Below are 19,047 nucleotides of genomic sequence, written 5' to 3' on the forward strand. Positions count from 1 at the left end.
ACATTGCCCTCAATATAGTGGACAATACAATAATAATAAAATTAGTCTTTGTCCATATTGCGCCAATATATTCTGCAGCACTTTGATTTTGTTTGTACATGTACCGTCTGAACTGTAGATATTACAGTTATAAACGAATTAACAATTTGGTTGCGTATTGCACACAGCATAAACCCCTTATCAGCATGAATTCCTATGTAGTATTACATGGTGCCCATTGGGACCTCATGACTGGCCTAAGTAGAGTCATGCGTTATTTAAAACCTTTTACTCCTATTCACCCCTTTTCTGGCCCACCACCCAATAATGACACGAGACAACCGAGGTTGGATATGAAATGGCCACAGCAGCCGTTTATTTATTTACATTATTTTAAATGCAATTTAATCCGAAACATTCGGATAACTCCTTTTGGAATTCGACCGGAGAATTCCTCCTCTAATTCACATGACCCAACATTGGTTAGCCATCTGCAAACCACCACCAACTCTTTACCTCCAGCCGTAAACCAGCTCGGAGGCACCGCTCACCTCTGCAGATGGCTCCAACCACCAGAAGACCACTTCAAAGGGATAACACCCTATGAAGTCTTCAAATTATATACCTTTTTGGGGGACGCATACCCCCGATGCGACCCCCCCCCACCATTTTGTACTGACCAACCTCAAGGACTCCCCCCGCCAGCTGCCATGACATCCGAACCTGCTCCAAAGAAAATGAGAAACACAAGTTATGTAATCATACATCATAAAATAAAATAAACAAAGCTCACAACAACCCCAATCCCAAAGCTAACCCCTAACTTAGGGCTGGAGGGTGGGAGCTAAATGTCTACCTGTTGTTCCTCCCGCTGCTTCCGGCTCAATGCCGAAAACAGCAGGAGGAACAGATACCTCCCCCCTGTCCCCTCCCATATACGTCTCCTCCTTTCCCCCACCAATTATCTCCTCTCCTATTGGCTCCCTCTCCCTCCTATGGCAGTCATGGAGGCTTCCCCTTAAGCCCTCCGCGCTGCCGTCCAGCCTCGTCTAGACTTTTTGCAACGCTCTCTTCTCCTGCTAAAATCTGGGTGTCCCAAGCAGGGGTCTCCGCCTAAAGATGTCCAAATGCTCAAATAGAGCATATGAACAGGGGTTGTCTAAATGGAACAACCTCACACAGTCATGTGCAAAATGCCTCTAATGAACTGAGAAGTAAGTGAAATACCTAATCGTATAATGCAGATGTACATTTATATTACCCGACGTATAGCCAATGGAGGGACATAGCTATAGGGAGGGCCGAGCTAGCATTTGCAACTGAGCCCTGGTCCTTAAGGGAACCCAGAGGCCCCAACGCCACATAGGAAGACTTGTTGTTAAGGGCACATTGTTGGTAAGGGGGGGCCTGGTACAGATTTTACATTGGGGCCAAGGAGCTATAAATAAAATTTTTGAGCTAATGTTCATTAAAGGTGCAGCTTCCCTTTAAACTGAAATCCTCCAGGAGTGGAGTAAACGTTCATCCATGAAATCATCTTAGTTCCCAGCATTCAGAGAAGGGGGAAGAAAGGTATGTTGAACTTTTATTTTCTGAAAATTAAAGCACTGTTAAGCTCAGCCCCCAATGATTATTTCTTTCACGGTTTGTCATTTACATTTGTATTTTGCTTTCATTCCAGAACGGGACAGGAACAAGACATTACCATCTGAAAGCACATAAGAGTGATTTATTATAACCACTGAGTGGAGGGAAATTGATGCAGCAGCAGCAGCGATGTGAAAAACATCTGCACTGATCAGTTTTCTCGCTGGTAAGTACTAGATGTGACTGAGACATTTCCTGCTCAAGCTTATCGTAGAATTCAGTGAAATATAAAAGCCAAGCAATACAGCTACAGTATATTGGTGATCCTCAGATGCATAACTGGTACCCAAAGGATAAGCCATGAATGTCTAAATCATTGGAGTCTCACCTTTTGGATCCCCTACCCACCTAAATAATTGGACTAGGCCAGCCCTACTGCCAGTTAAACAAATGACTCAAATAGTGGATACCCATCACATTTTCCGATAGCCAACAATATTAAATACTAAAAACATGGTGTACATTGTGACTTCCCCAGAATGGAGGTGGGATCAAATTACCTGATTTTCAGTGGTTCTTCCTGGTGTCTCAATTGACACAGAAAGTAGATCACAATGATCGGTTGATGCAAAGGATTAAAAAAAAATTGATGAAAGGGTGTGGGATAAGAAATCAGATTTGTTAATGGCACTGAAAACTGATGTATTTAACAAAGAAGAAAGGTAGGGTGTGTCACGAGGAAAATGGTACAAAAAGTATGGGTTAGGTCGAAGAAGAGACTAAAAATCTAGGAACTTTTACGTTTTTATAGGCAATTAAGAACTATATTGTAATGACGGGGGTGGGGAGACAGACAAGTGAGCCCTAATCTACCCGCCACTCAGTCCCTGCCTACTTGCAACGACCCGCCCTAGGCGACGGGGTACAACTGGGCGACGGTCCCTACGCTCAATAAGTGCACGACAGACAAACAGACAAGGGTACACAGAGCTAGGGGGAGAAAGGGGCAGTTGCCCACGGCAACACCGTGAGCAACAAGAGAAGTGAACAAGCCGAGTCAAACCAGGAGAGTACGAGGTGCCAAACGCAGAGCAGAAGAGTAGTAAACAAGCCGAGTCAAACCAGGAGTGTACGAGGTACCAAACGCAGAGCAGGAGAGTAGTCAGCAAGCCGGGGTCAATATGAAGCAAGGACAATAGTACAAGAAGCTGCAGCAGGGCCAGGAAACCAAACGAGAAGAATCACAAGCAAAGGAGGAACAGGAAAGGCAGGTATAAATAGACAGAGGGCGGGAGCTAGCTCCGTCTGGCCAGGCTGTGATAGGTACCCCCCCCCCCCGTCGACAGTGCTGTACAGCCCCCCCCCCCGTAGACAGTGCTGTACAGCCCCCCCACCCGTAGACAGTGCTGTACAGCCCCCCTGTAGACAGTGCTATACAACCCCCCCGGTAGACAGCGCTATACAGCCTCCCCATACAGTGCTATACAGCGTCCCTATACAGTGCTATACAGCCCCCCTGTAGACATTGCTATACAGCCTTCCCTTACAGTGCTATACAGCCCCCCCTGTAGACATTGCTATACAGCCTTCCCTTACAGTGCTATACAGCCCCCCCTGTAGACTGTGATATACTTTCAAGTATCACAGAGGGATAATTCATGTGGCGCGCAGTGGCAATTTTTTTTAATTTTAAGCCACGCCTCTAATCCCACCCAATCCCCGCTCATACGCACCCTGTTCAGCCCACACCGTATAATGCCCCCATAGCTGCCACCATACAGTATAATGTCCCTATACAGTATAATGCCCACACAGATGCCCCATACAGTATAATGCCCACACAGATGCCCCCATGCAGTAAAATGTCCAAACAAATTCCCCCATACAGCATAATGCCCCATAGTTGCCTCCATGCAGCATAATACAACCATAGCTGCCCCACAGTATAATGCCCACCCCCCATTGCTGTCCCCACAGTATAATGCCCTATACAGTATTATGCCGCCCATATAGTAAAGTGCTCCTATAGCGGCCACCATATCAGCCCCCCTTCCCTACCCAGTATAATGCCCCATAGTGCCTAATAGAAAAATAATAACATACTTACTTACCTATCCCCGTTCCCACGACGGGTGGAGGATCCTTCTCTTCTAGTCTGTGCTGTGAGTGACTCGGCGGAGACAGGTGATGACGTCACTACATCGCGCCTGCCTGCGCAGAGCCGCTTATGGCAGAGTGAATGCTGGAGCACGGAGCTGTCAGCATTCAGGAAGCGGGACCAGCGCGGTCGACTACGCTATTGATTCCATCAAAACGACAGAACCCTTGCACAATGGAGACAAACGGAAACCATTGGCACCGGATCCATCACCATTGAAATCAATGGTGGTGGAAATTGAAACCTATGGTTTCTGTTTGTGTCTGTCAGGGCTCCGTTCCGACGGAAAGCTCTGATGGAACGTCGGAACTGAGGCCTAGCGCAGATGTGAACGAAGCCTTACATGAATGAACGTAATGCAATTCCTTGAAATTTGGATGCTACTATCATAACCAGTATTATTTTTTCTAGAAAAAAGTCAGTGCCAATAGTTTCCAATTAGAGTTCCTGTTAAACAATTGAGATGGTATTCCACTGTACGTCCATGCCAAAATATGCTGCATTGATTTCCGCATTGTGATGCTCTCTAGAATTTCTCTAGGGAGTTTTAAGTATTTTACAGCTTATTTGTGGTTAAGGGCCCACAGAGACAGAGCTTAATGCACAGAAGCTTTTATGAGAGTGTGTCAACAGCCTGGTAGCCCTAAACGGCATTGGGTCTATCCTCATGACCTAATGCTTATGTGGCAAGTCACCTACCTGAAACATTTCCTTAAATTCTCGATTTAAAAAGATTTCAGTGCATATTTTGTAAGGACTAAAGCCAGGGTTGTAACAAGTAAACACAGGGCCCCATAGCAAAAGTGAGTTCACAACATGAAAGTTTATGATTATTTTCATCTTCACTCTGTGACATGTGTCCTTCCATAATGCACCAAATAATGTTACAATACAGGGATTAATGCGTACAGTGATGTCATATCATAGAGACACACACACAAAACTGACATCATAGTGATATCACAGTACAAGAAAAAAAAGAATGATGTCACCATGACCTGTATAATGCACACAATGATGTCACAGTACAGGAATAATGCAAAATGTAATGCTGGAGCAGAGACATAATGCACACAGTAGGGGTTCAACAAGCTATTTCCATTTTCCCCTGCCTAATTCATAGCCATCACTAACTGTCTCTGTGTGGAGATGGGCCCCCTTATCTTATAGCTGCTACCTTCAATCTGTATTAACGACGAGCGACAGATATAACGCTTTGCCCATGAGATACGATTGATATATCTACAATCAGAAGATTGCATTGTGAAGTGGGGACTGAATTTCTTTTTAAAACAGTTAATTATAGTTTATGAAAAAAAAAAAAAAAGATTACAGTAAAAAGTGGTTTTAGTTAGTAAATGTATAAAAAAATACACATATATGATATTGCCATGATCATAACGCCTCGACAATGAAGTAAACGGCGTCCAAAAAAACACAAAAACATCAAAATTCCGAAAATCAAATAAAAGTAAATCAATAAATCCCATGTCCCGCAAAATAGTAGCGATAAATACTACACCTTGTCCCGCAAAAAAATAAGCCCACACATGGCCACATCGACGGAAAAATATTAATTTTACGGCTAATTATTATTATTTTTTTTAATGAAACATATGGGTGGAAATACTGGTGGGTGGTGCGCCAGTAATACTCTACCAACACTTACGTAATACAGAAGGTGTCCATGCTAGTCTCGAAAATATTTTTGAGATCCAGTGTTGTCACGCCTGTCAATCAAGCCAAGCAAGTGGAATGTTTTGGTCATAAAGCTGTATTAGATAATAGTGATATAGCCCGTCACCTTCCATTTTTTGACCTAATCAAGTTACCTGACTCCTCTTCTGAATTCTTCCCTATTCTGTCTGTATACTGTATTTGTTGCTGACCTCAGGATTATTTGACTATAATTTTGCCTGCCATTCTGGGATTTGTTATACCACTGCTAGATATTGATCCTGGTTTTCTCCTGACCCCTTTCTGCCTCGCTAACAGTGTTATTGTCCATCAGCCTGTCCACTGTTATTATTCCATCTCTGATCATGACTTGCTCCTGCATGCTCGGCCAGTCGGTGACTATTCTTCAGACGCAACCAAGGGAGTCCTACCAGCAAAGGCCAGATCATAATATCGGGGTTAAAGAATGAAGATCTGGGAGTCCCTTAAACTTTGCTAATGATAGTGACCAGTGCAAGCTTTACGCCAGTTTTGTGGCTTTAAGGGTATGTTCACACGCAGTGTTTTCATACGTAATTCGGGCGTTTTACGCCTCTAATTACGCCTGAAAAAACGCCCCTAATACGCCTACAAACATCTGCCCATTGCTTTCAATGGGAATTCCGATGTTCTGTTCCCACAAGCCTTTATTTTACACGTCGCTGTCAAAATACGGCGCGTAAAATGACGGCTCATCAAAAGAAGTGCAGGCTACTTCTTGGGACGTTTTTGGGGGCGATTTTCATTGACTCCATTGAAAAACAGCTCCAAAAACGGCCGTAAAAAGCGCAGCGAAAAACGTCTGAAAATCAGGAGCCGTTTTCGCCTGAAAACGGCTCCATATTTCAGGCGTTTTTGCTCACTGCGTGTGAACATACCCTAGGTCGCAAATTATGGGGTGGGTTTTAGCAGGAAGGTGGGAAGGCTGCTGGTTTAGCACGTCACCATTTTTAAGCAGCCGAGCAAACCATAACATGTACATTACAATGTTTCTTAATAAGTACAGTTCTGAGAAAGGTGACCGGCACTCTTTGAGATAACGCCAGTTGTCTATAAGATTATGCGTTTTACAGCTATACACACAGGTCCTTCTCAATTAATTAGAATATCATCAAAGTTTTATTAATTTCAGTTCAATTCAAAAAGTGAAACTCATATATTACATAGATTCATTACACACAGAGGGATCTATTTCCAGCAGTTTTTTTCTATTAATGTTGATGATTATGGCTAACAGTTAATGAAAACCCAAAATTTAGTCTCTCAGAAAATATGAATATTGGGTAAAAGTTGAAGATTGTAGATTCATGGGGTCACTCTAATCAGCAAATCAACACAAAACACCTGCAAAGGTTTCCTAAACCTTGAAATGGTCCAACAGTCTGGTTCAGTAGGCTACACAATCATGGGGAGGGCTGCTGACTTGACAGTTGTCCAAAAGACAGTCATTGACACCCTCCACAAGGTGGGTAAGCCACAAATGGACATTGCTAAAGAAGTCTGTTCACAGAGGGCTCTATCTGAGCATATTAATGGAACGTTAAGGAAGAATATAGTATGATAGAAAAAGGTTCACAAGCAACAGGGATAACCGCAGCCTTGAAAGGATTGTCAAGAAAAGGCCATTCAAGAATCTGGGGGAGATTCTCAAGGAGTGGACTGCAGCTGGAGTCAGTGCTTCAAGAGCCACCACACACAGACGTATCCAGGACATGGGCTACAACTGTTTCATTCCTTGTGTCAAGCCACGTATGACCCAGAGACCACGTCGGAAGCGTCTTACTTGGACTAAGGAAAAAAAGGACTGGTCTGTTGTTCAGTGGTCCAAGGTCCTGTTATGAGATGAAAGTAAATTTTGCATTTCATTTGAAAATCAAGGTCCCTGAGTCTGGAGGAAGAGTGGAGAGGCATCAATCCAAGTTACTTGCGGTCCGGTGTGAAGTTTCCACAGTCAGTGATGGTTTGTGGAGCCATGTCATCTGCTGGTGTTGGTCCACTGTGTTATTTCAAGTCCAGAGTCCATGCAGCCGTCTACCAGGGGTAGAGTACTTAAAGGGGTTTTCCCATGAAGGACATTTATGACATATCCACCGGATATGTCATAAATGTCAGATAGATGCGGGTCCCACCTCTAGGACCTGCACCTATCCCTAGAACGGGGCCCCCTAAACACCGTTCTAGCTTTTGGTGCGAACGCTGTCTCCCGGCCACTTCCTTACTATTGTCGGGACATGTTTGGGAGTTACGGAAACAGTGTAGCTCGGTACGTAACCGCTATACTAGTGAATGGCAGTTATGGAAGCAGCTTAGCATGCGAGCTACGCTGTTTCCGTCATTACGATTCAGTTCTATGGGACTTACGGAAACAGCGAAGCTCAGCGAGTTACGCTGTTTGCGTAACTCCCGACCATAAAGTCAGGAAGTGGCCGGGAGACAGCATTAAAGCACCAAAAGCTAGAACTCGGTTTAGGGGGCCCCGTTCTAGAGATAGGTTTGGGTCCCAGAGGTAGGACCCTCATCTATCTGACATTTATGACATATCCTGTGCATGTCATAAATGTCCTTCATGGGAAAACCCCTTTAAATTCTTTCCTCTGCTGACAGGCTTTATGGAGATGCTGGTTTCATTTTTCAGCAGGACTTGGCACCTGCCCACACTGCCCAAAGTACCAATACCTGGTGTAATAACCACAGTATCACTGTGCTTGATTGGCCAGCAAACTCGCCTGACCTAAACCCCATAGAGAATCTATAGGGTATTGTCAAGAGGAAGATGAGACACCAGACCCAACAATGCAGACGAGCTGAAGGCCGATATCAAAGCAACCTGGGCTTCCATAACACGTCAGCAGTGCCACAGGCAAATCGCCTCCATGCCACGCCGCATTGATGCAGTAATTCATGCAGAGTCGGAGCCCGACCAAGTATTGAGGGCATATACTGGACATTTTCAGTAGGCCAACATTTTGTATTAAAAATATTTTTTTTTATTGGGCTAATATAATATTCTAACTTTCTGGGACACTAAATTTTGGGTTTTCATTAACTGTTACCATAATCTTCAACCGTAAAAGAAAAAAATGCTGGAAATAGATCACTCTGTGTGTAATGAATCTAAATAATATGTTTCAATTTTTTAATTGAATTACTGAAATAAATTAACTTTTTGATGATATTCTAATTCATTGAGAAGGACCTGTATTAGTTTTTAGTTGCTATTATACATAAGCTAAACGAGTTTGCAGAATGTAAGGAAAGGATATTGGAATTCATTCCCATAATGTGCGGACATCTAGTCATGAGCTATTTTATCTAGAAGCTCATAGTGTAAAGTAATTTTACATATATATATATATATATATATATATATATATATATATATATGAAGTCACAAATTGAAAGTGAATATATTAGCTAAATACTTTGGCACCAGCTTGCTATTCCTAGTGTTGACTAAAGACTGCAATTTTACAACCCTGGCTTTTACTGCTGCATCAATAAATGAGGTCATAGCTGACACATCCATTTAACTGTTTAAATGGGCTGCAGACAAAGGTGCAGGAACTGGCTTGGTGAGGACTGGATAATGGAAAGCACAGAACTACTTTCTCATTTATTAATATAATTTATTGGCTTCTGCATGGTTAGGCACTTTAGTATACCATAATGCAGTACATTTTGAGGATAGGACTGGCTACAAATCGGGCCAAATGCAAATGTCATAATCTTCGGAGAGACATCAGTATTGTCAAAAAACGGCAGCTAATTTTTTGAAATTGAAACATCGTAAAAAAAAATTTATATATATATATATATATATATATATATATATATATATAATTTGCATTCGGAAAGTCCTCCGATCCTTTAAATTTTTTCACATTTTGTTATGTTGAGGCCTCGTGCTAAAATAAAAAAAAATTCAAGTTTTTCCCCATCATTCTGCACTCCGTACCCCATAATGACAAAGTGAAATCAGAATGTTAGTAATCTTTGCTAATTTATTGAAACGGAAAAACTAAATATTGCATTGACATAAATATTCAGACCCTTTACTCAGTACTTAGATGAAGCACATTTGGCAGTGATAACAGCCTCCAGTCTTTTTGGATATTTTTAATCCACAAGGTTTGCACACCTGGATTTTGGTATTTTCTGCCATTCTTCTCTGCAGATCCTCCTGCTCTGTCAGGTTGGATGGGGACCGTCGGTGGACAGCCATTTTCAGGTCCTTCCAGAGGTGTTTGATTGGGTTCAAGCCAGGGCTCTGGCTGGGTCACTCAATGATATTCACAAAGTTGTTTGTAAGCCATTCCTGCGTTGTCTTGGCTGTGTGCTTAGGGTCATTGTCTTATTGAATGGTGAACATTTGGCCCAGAGTACCCTGGATCAGGTTTTCATTAAAAAATATCTCTGTACTTCGCTCCATTCATCTTTCCCTCAACCCCGACCAGTCTCCCTGTCCCAGCCGCTGAAAAACACCCCCCAAGGCATTATGCTGCCACCACCATTATGATGCCACCACTGTAGGGATGGTATTGGGCAGGTGATGAGCAACGCCTGGTTTCCCCCAGACATGACGCTTATAATTATGGCCAAAAAGTTCAATCTTTGTTTCATCAGAGTACAGAATCTTTTTCCTCACAGTCTGAGAGTCCTTTAGATGCTTTTTTGCAGACACGTTTTGTTACGTGAAAACCACATCGGAAAATGCGCCAAAAAACATCCGAAAATGTCTCCTATTGATTTTAATGGGAGGCGGAGGCTTTTTTTCCCCACGAGCGGAAAAAACGCTTTCGGGAAATAGAAGCGACATGCCCTATCTTCGGGCGTTTATATCTCTGACCTCCCATTGACATCAATGCGTGCAGGCAGATCAAAACTGCCTCAAAATTCCAAACTGAATTTTGAGGCAGAATTGTCTGTCTGCAAAAAAAACTCAGTGTGAACACACCCTTATACTGACTGTTCCCACACACTGATCTCCAGATAGTGATAGACCCCCAGCCACTAAGAGTCAGCTTCAATTTGTTGTGGTGTCATTTCTTTATGACGATCACACAAACATTGAAGCTCAGCATTTCTTTCATCTGCAGTTCGTTGTTGCCACCTTGTTCTGTCACAATTCGGCTTTGCAGCGTTTAGCATTAGCTTGTTCTTCTGCCGTTAACTGCCTTTTTAGACATGTCATTGTTTATAGAAGTAACTTAATGTTGTCGTCTGCAGTGCATTCACCCCCCACACACCACGTGATCCTTGGCCTTCAGTTAAAAGGGTTACATGACATCAGTGGGCTAACTGAATAGGAATAATGGTGGAATTATTGTTATTATTGAACATCTCATTCGCTGTGTATGTACTTGTATTACATTGCTTTCAGTCTCTAGGTGATGTTGTCATGCCCATAGTGTGGTCGCAACGGTACCACTACGCCTTGATTTCTGTAGGTTCCAAATTAGAAGATATTTACGAGCTCGGTGAGTCAATCATTCTGAGACCAAGTTTTCAAAAAGAAAGAGTCCAATTTATTATCATATACAGCGTATATTTATAAGACACTTAGAACAACACTCATAGAGTGTAATCGGCAAAGGCAGAATCCTTTCTCTGACCTTGCACGTTATCCCTGACTGTTACTTGCATGAACTGTTTTACTGCCAAAAAGAAATAATTAAGTAATCTGCAGAGCATCTTTAGATTATTACAAGGCAAACTAAAAGACATAAAAGAATATCATACTGTGCAGTGTATACTGACACAAAATACAAAACATGGAATTTTGAATTTTAGACAGTTTCGATAAGTCTGCTCACTAAAACAACACATTTATTGAGGGAACTTGTCAACAGAATTTCACCACTAAACCCACAGCACCCTACCTAAAGTGGAATATGCTGGTGACCGGTTCCCTTTAGAGTAGACCATGTAGGGAGATTAGAAGCAATTACAATTAGCACGAAATATGTCTGTTTCAACCTGTCACTCATTGCCTGAAGTAGCTACACCATGTGACCGCTGCAGCCAATCAGAGAAGAAGTGTCGTTGGCCACATGGCTTGCCATTTATATATTAGTATGACAAATCAGCCATGTTGGATCCTGGAAGTAGACTATCTGTCATACGTGTATGTATGTGTGTGTATATGTGTGTATATATATATATATATATATATATATATATATATATATATATATATATATATATATATATATATATATACGGTAAAGGTTAAATCAATATAGAAGTAACGCTAATTGTTCTATAAATTCTAAGGAAGCCCTGTGTGCACTTACAATATATTTATCCTTCTTCGAAGACAGTCTCCCAACAGACCTCTTAGGTGATGTGTCGTGATCTATTACACTCCTAATGCCCTTAGAATTCCACTCCTAAAAGCAAACCAATATTTTAAGACCGGGTCTCTGTACTCACTCACCTCCTTGTGTGACGTAGATAGTCGCAGAAACAGTTTCTCTTTGGCTCATCACCAACAGCATTGTGCGGCGGGTGCACTATTGGAGGTAAATGTCCACTGTATTGGGGTGTATCGTATTCTGACATACATAAGCAGTGGCGGATCACCACAGGGAAGCTCAGGGCGGCCGCCCGAGGCTTGCCGGGGGGGGGGGGGGCCTATGGACGCCTAAAGTACATTGCAGTTTTGTCACGTTTTTTTACATTGTAATTTTGAATAAAGACTGAGAGGTTATCTGTGAAGAAACCGAAAAAATGTGACCGAGCCCAGCTGCAAGTGATCTGTTTTACTATCAGATCTAGTAAGGGGTGTCCGAAGCTCGACCTCATGGGTGCTGTTGTGGCTAGCCTCTGGTGGACCATTCGACCAATATTCTATTATGAATACATTTGAAACTTTTTAAATCCAGTAAAATCCCTATAATCCTAGATTAATGTTGCCTAAGATTACAGACAATGAAATATCGGATGCTCTAAAAAAAAAGTGTATAAAACTTCTAAGAGAAGAGTAACTTCAAGAAGACAGCCCAAAATAAAATGTTAAGATAAAATATGCAGCTATAATTGTGTTTTCTAACCAGGACAATTTCCTAATCGATTATCTCTGCTTCGTTTTCTGCTTTGGGTTCTTGTAAAATTTCACATTTTATTGCCGTTTTGGAAATGAGTCAGATTATCAGATCTTCTGGATTATTGGATGCCAGATTAAAGGGATTTTCCTGTATCTGAGAAAAAAATGGTTAAGGCCACTAAGGCTGGATTCACACGAGCATGTTCGGTCCGTAAAGGACGGAACGTATTTCGGCCACAAGTCCCGGACTGAACACACTGCAGGGAGCCGGGTTCCTAGCATCATAGTTATGTACGATGCTAGGAGTCCCTGCCTCGATGCGGGACAACTGTCCTGTACAGTAATCCTGTTTCAGTACGAGACAGTTGTCCCGCAGAGAGGCAGGGACTCCTAGCGTCGTACATAACTTTGATGCTAGGAGCCCGGCTCCCTGCAGTGTGTTCAGTCCGGGACTTGTGGCCGAAATAAATTCCATCCTTTACGGACCGAACATGCTCGTGTGAATCCAGCCTAAGGGTTGTCAGGTTTTTTTCCTCTGTGTCTAAAACTTTTCATGTATGCTCAAAGCAACAGTGACATATACAGGCTACCAACTGTATTACAACAACAACAACAATGCTGTAAGGATAGCCGTACTAATTAACAAGGAGCCATGTTTCTGGAAACGCTATCTAACAACACAATTTTATGGCCCCCACTGGAGTAGTAACCCAGCTTTCTTACTCTCCTGAAAGGCAAACCTAATACAACCCTCTCCCCCATATGTATGCGGATTTGTCTTTAGGTCTTCCCAGTATCATAACTAGTATTATTTTTTTCTAGATAAACAATCAGTGCCAATAGTTTCTAATTTAGGGTTTATGTTAAAAAGTTAGCCACCGTATGCTCCAGGGGCGTAACTAGGAAAGACTGGGCCCCATAGCAAACTTTTGACTGGGCCCCCACTCCCCAGGGTGTCACACAACCCCCCCTTGTAGATAGTGCCTTTTTTACAGCCCCCCTGTAGATAACGCCATACAGCCCCCCCCTGTAGGGAACGCCACACAGCCCCCCCCTGTAGGGAACGCCACACAGCCCCCCCTGTAGGGAACGCCATACAGCCCCCCCTGTAGGAAACGCCATACAGCCCCCCCCTGTAGGGAACGCCATACAGCCCCCCCTGTAGGGAACGCCATACAGCCCCCCCCTGTAGGGAACGCCATACAGCCCCCCCCTGTAGGGAACGCCATACAGCCCCCCCTGTAGGGAACGCCATACAGCCCCCCCCCTGTAGGGAACGCCATACAGCCCCCCCCCCCTGTAGGGAACGCCATACAGCCCCCCCCCTGTAGGGAACACCATACAGCGTCCCCCCTTCCAAAAAAATGCGACCTACTGTGTGTCCTACAAAAGACATGTATCCCCTATCCACAGGACAGGGGATATATGTGTGATCGCTGGCAGCGATAAGGAGAACGGGGGACTGAAAGTCCCCCAAGTTCTCCATGACTAACCTCTGACTTCCGGCGTCTGCGCAGCTCAATAAAAATGAAAGGAGCACTGGTCACGCATGCACACAAGCGCGACCAGCGCTCCATTCATTTCTACGGAGCTGCCGACACAGACCCCGGAAGTCCGAGGTTTGTGATGGAGAACTTCAGGGGGCTTTCAGTCCCCCGTTCTCCCTATCAATGCCAGCGATCACACATGTATCCCCTGTCCTGTGGATAGGGGATACATGTCTTTTGTTTAATGGCAGAGCGGGGAGATACCTCCCTGCTCTGCCGTAGTCGCGTGTTCAGTGGCGTCGCGCTGTAGCAGCCATAGCGGCTGCTAGCGGAGCCTCCGGCCATGGTGGGGGCCCGTGCCGGCGGGCGACACGGGCCCCCTTATGCCGCGGGCCCCGTAGCATTATTAACGCAGATTTCAAAGCTAAAAAAGCCGCAGACTAGTTCCATTGAATTACAAGGGGTCTAATCTGTTATCAGTTCTGGTGAACAAATTTCTCAGCAGAAATGCAAGTTTCAGCTGCAGACTTTCTGAAAATTATTAGGCCATGTTCACATGACTCTGGATTTCCATAGGCAAATCCATGCCGTGTGAACACGGCCTATTAAGGGAACTCTTTGTGGGTAGGCTACATCTACACGACAGTGAAAACAAATGGCCATTAAAAACTGATCAACTGTGAGTTTTTCATGGCCGTTTTGCATCAGTGTGTCTCTAAATTTTTATCCATTTCCAGTCCGTCTGTCCGTTCTTAATGGCCGTTTACCATCCATTTTTCATGGCCGTTAAAAAAAAAAAAAAAAAAAAAAGGATGGATTTCATTTGTCAGGTGTTTTTTGTTTTTTTTGTCCCAACCCCCTGAAATCACGAAATCACCGCAGTTCCCATGTAGATAGTGCTGCAATGTCCCTGTAGACAGTGCCCACATAGTACCACAGTGCCCACAGTAGATAGTGCCACAGTGCCCACATATAAATTGACACAGTGCCCACATATAAAGTGACAGTGCCCAGATAGTTCCACAGTGGCCATCGTAGATGGTGCCACATTGCCCACATATAAAGTGCCAGTGCCCACATAGTGCCACAGTGCCCATTGTAGATAGTGCCACAGATCCCACATAGTGCCACAGTGCCCATGTAGATAGCACCACAGTGTCGCCTGTAGATAGTGCCATAACCCCCATATAGCACCCCCCTTGTACATACCTCCCCTCCCCTGTAGATAGCGCCACTGTAGCTCACTGTAGGAGCTGAATCCCTCTGGGCTGGGAGTCCTCATAGACAGAGCCCCTGACGTCTCTGTACATATATGGACATTGATGTCAGGAGAGCGGAATCCCCTGCCAGAGCAGACCGGGGATTCCGCTCCAGGAGTAACACCTTAATGTCTATGTCCATATATGGATAGTGACGCCGGGGGCATCTCCAGGAGCGAAATCCCCTGCCAGAGCAGGGTCTGGCCGACGGGGATTCCGCAACAGTGGCGCTATCTACAGAGGGTGGGGGGGCATATCTTCAGGCAGGGGAGTGCTATCTACATGGAGGGGTGCTAGCTACAAGACTGAAGTCCCCTGCCAGAGATCTTGCGATGCTCTGGCTGGGGATTCCATTGTTGAAAGTCCATCACTGTCCTTCTATGGACAGTAGTGTCAAGGGCTTCCCCCGCCTCAGCGCTCAAAGTAGCGCTGTGTGCGGGGAGTCTTTGGCCAGGATCAGTTTTTACCGGCCATTACAAGGATTGTTTCCTAAAAAACAGTTGGTAAAAACGTATCCATTGACTTTTTTTGACGGCCAATATTCACAGGCCGTTAAAAAACCTGTGTGAATACACACATAGAACTTTATTGCTCTGAAAACGGCTGTCTGACGTCTGAATGTAGCCTTAGGCCTTATTCACACGGACGTGTCCGTTTTGCGCGCGCAAAAGGTCCATGGGGCATCTGTATATGGTGCGTGGCTGCAAGATTTTCGCGCAGCTGGCATCATTATGACACTCCCTTTTTATGTGATGACACCGTAAAGAAGGAGCGGATTTTATGCTTCCCTTCTCTTCTTTACCAGCTGTAGCGCGAATCACGCGCGTGTGCCGAGCGCGGTTTGCACGCAGCCATTGACTTTAATGGGTGCATGCTGTGCGAAACACGGGCAAGTATAGGACATGCCGTGCGTTTTACGCAGCGCACATACGCTGCGTGAAAATCACTGACGGTCTGAACGGCCCCATTCACTAACATAGGTCCGTGCGACGTATCACGGACGTATAACACATTCGTGTGAATAAGGCCTTAGTGTTAATTTATTTTGTGATAGCAAAGGTTGGTCTAGTAAATAAAATTAGTTATTAAAAGTGCAAAATGCATGAGATTGATTGTTTTCTATGTAAATGCCATAAAATATATTATATTATAAAATTGCACCTTTTGTGTTCTTCTTTAGGAGTGGTAGAATTTTACAGAAATGTAACCTTTCTTTTCTTTGAGAGGTAAGTGAATGAACACGTGTACTAATGTTATAATAATTGAAAGCCTGTTCCACCTCCCCAACCCTTATGCAATGACTTGGCAGATACTACTTATTTCGGCAGGATCTGCTGACAATCTCATGCCCATGATGACTATCATTGGGGGAAAACAACAGGGATTGAACAGGTTGAATTTCAAGCTGTACAGTCCTGTTATTTCCCACAAGATTAGCGATGCCTGGCAGCTACTTATCCCACTGTCACCATATTAATAACATGCATCTGACCCAAACGACAGGCTTATGATGGAGTTAGGTATAAGTCAGTTATTGTCTGTTTAGGAACTTGACCAAATGTGTATGAAAAATGCAGTTATGACAAAATAAAAGTGTAACTAAACTTTTAAAAAACATTTCACATGTCATAGTGACATATCAGAAGCTTTGATCCGTGGGGGTTCGAGCGCTGAGACCCCCATGATCACTGAGCCCGCACACCACTTTTCCTTGAAGCGGTGTTCGGGCTCAATAGAAAATCTATGAGTCTTGACTTTCCGAGGAAAGCCAATCAGACACGAAGAGGCACACTGCTCACCCGAGCGCTTCTGCTACTTCGTTTTAGCGATCGGTGGGGGTCTCCGTGCTCGGACACTCACCCATCAAAACTTCTGACATGTCACTATGATTTGTCAAAAGTTTTTTTTAAAGTTTAGTTACCCTTTAAGCTATACAATAGCATTACAACACCATATAGTGGCATGGTGAGCACTTAATGGGGTCACTCAGCATGCCAACTTTTGTTTGCTTACTAGTATGGATAGTAAGTTTGGTGACCTTATTCTGGACAGTTCAGTTCGGTATTGATGCTGAATTGTTTCCAGAAGAATAATGAGAATAATAGCCTAAGTATTTTCATTGACAACATAGTGATCAATAGCATACTATTCGGGACTATCACGACTATATGATTTTTACTATTCCATAAGTGGCAAGTTTCTTTCTAATACTTTGATGGGTCACCTTTCACCTTTCCCTATACGTTGTAATGTCTAGCGTTGTACTGTATGGTGAGACTGAGATCTGACCTGGTCCCTAATTCAGGTTATGTGGCTAACATACAAATCTAACGCCCTCCACTCAGCTCTAGCAGGGGTTTTGCTTCAGCCCACACCAGAGATTGACCCACAATCATCCCATGTTTAAAGTTTGACATTACATAATTTACCCATTTAAGTATTTTGACCGAACACTTTGGTGTACGTCACCCATAGAAGCCTTTGGGACCCTTTTGAACCTTCGTATGCCCTACTGTACCTTTTTTTTAAAAATTCTCTTGGATTCTAAATTAATTGAAAAAATTGTGCCATGTCCCATCAGATGCTGTATTACCAAGGTATTCTCCCCTAGAAGTATTGCTTCATAATACGGTACTGTATGGTGGCACCATATGGAGTGCCTATAGCTCCAAAGTATGCTGTAGGGACATTATGTGCCTCCGCTCAGGCTCCATGCACAAGAGGTTTTTGCCTTCCTCTGGATCAACACTGGAGCTTATTCAACCTTACTATATTACTATACCTCCTAGTGATCTGACCTTAGCAGTATCTGAATATAATAATGAAATGTCCTTGTCCTAATAGTCCTAATAAACTGACATATATCAATTCCAGTATATATGCAGGGCATCCACAAATATTAAGATACAAATTCATAGCAGCTGCCTTTCCAGCCCTTGAAAATGTAATGTCAGATGCCCTCTCTCTCTCTTTTCTCAGGTAAACCATGGAACAAAGTTTACAGAGGCATCCGGGCACGCCCAGTGTGAGGGTCCTTGATTTGGGTTGGCAAGGACTGCTGAATCCAAATCCCATAAGCAGGGAAGACGATAAAACCCTCGTTGATGAATATCTCTCACCTTCAAGACTGGTATGGTTCCTCTGCAAAAATACCTACAAACGATATAAGAAGCCTTACATTTTTTTATTAACTAGTTGTGTCTTTTCCATGAAATTAATATCATAATTTTATTTTATTTTTTACCCTTTCAGAAAGCACTGACTGGGGTGGATAATCTGCAAGAAGTTACAACGCTCCGAATGTGTGTGGATACCAGGGAACGCACCTTGGGGAATTTTGGTGAGGGATGCTTTTTAGGTGAGGGGGGTCAAACAGATGGCCCTATGTGCTGTGCAGTATGCTTCTACCACTTAGGCTATGTTCACACAGAGTTTTTTGACAAGTTTTTTAACGCGGAAACCGCGCCAAAAAACTTGTCAAAAACGGCCCGAAAATGCCTCCCATTGATTACAATGGGAGGCGGAGGCGTCTTTTTCCCGCGAGCGGTAAAACCGCCTCGCGGGAAAAAGAAGTGACATGCACTATCTTCGGGCGTTTACGCCTCTGACTCCCCATTGACTTCAATGGGAGGCAGAGAAAGCGTATTTTGCGGCGTTTTATGCCCACGGCGCGCAATGGCTGCGGGTGAAAAACGCCGGCGTGCAGGGAGAGGAAAATCTGCCTCAAACTTCCAAACGGAATTTTGAGGCAGAAATTCTGCCTTCAAAAAACTCTGTGTGAACATAGCCTTAAACTGATCCATTAACCCATCTTTA

The 19,047-nt window shown here is 43.7% G+C and overlaps 1 protein-coding gene across 2 annotated transcripts in view; it reads left to right on the forward strand.

The window, feature by feature from the left end:
- LRRC56 (leucine rich repeat containing 56) overlaps positions 1–19,047 on the forward strand; it is a 39,208-nt gene that overhangs the window by 5,320 nt on the left and 14,841 nt on the right. The window contains exons 1-5 of one of the 2 annotated variants that reach the window (XM_075836948.1): positions 1,469–1,551; positions 1,661–1,792; positions 16,412–16,457; positions 18,211–18,361; positions 18,484–18,571. In XM_075836948.1, coding sequence (XP_075693063.1) covers positions 18,218–18,361; positions 18,484–18,571 — 232 coding nt within the window. In that variant the 5' untranslated portion in view covers positions 1,469–1,551; positions 1,661–1,792; positions 16,412–16,457; positions 18,211–18,217. Of the gene's footprint in view, positions 1–1,468; positions 1,552–1,660; positions 1,793–16,411; positions 16,458–18,210; positions 18,362–18,483; positions 18,572–19,047 lie in introns of those variants that run through there. The other variant, XM_075836947.1, reaches the window with a different exon arrangement.

The sequence above is a fragment of the Rhinoderma darwinii genome, chromosome 9 (genome assembly GCF_050947455.1).
Source record: "Rhinoderma darwinii isolate aRhiDar2 chromosome 9, aRhiDar2.hap1, whole genome shotgun sequence".
Classification (NCBI taxonomy): Eukaryota; Metazoa; Chordata; class Amphibia; order Anura; family Rhinodermatidae; genus Rhinoderma; species Rhinoderma darwinii.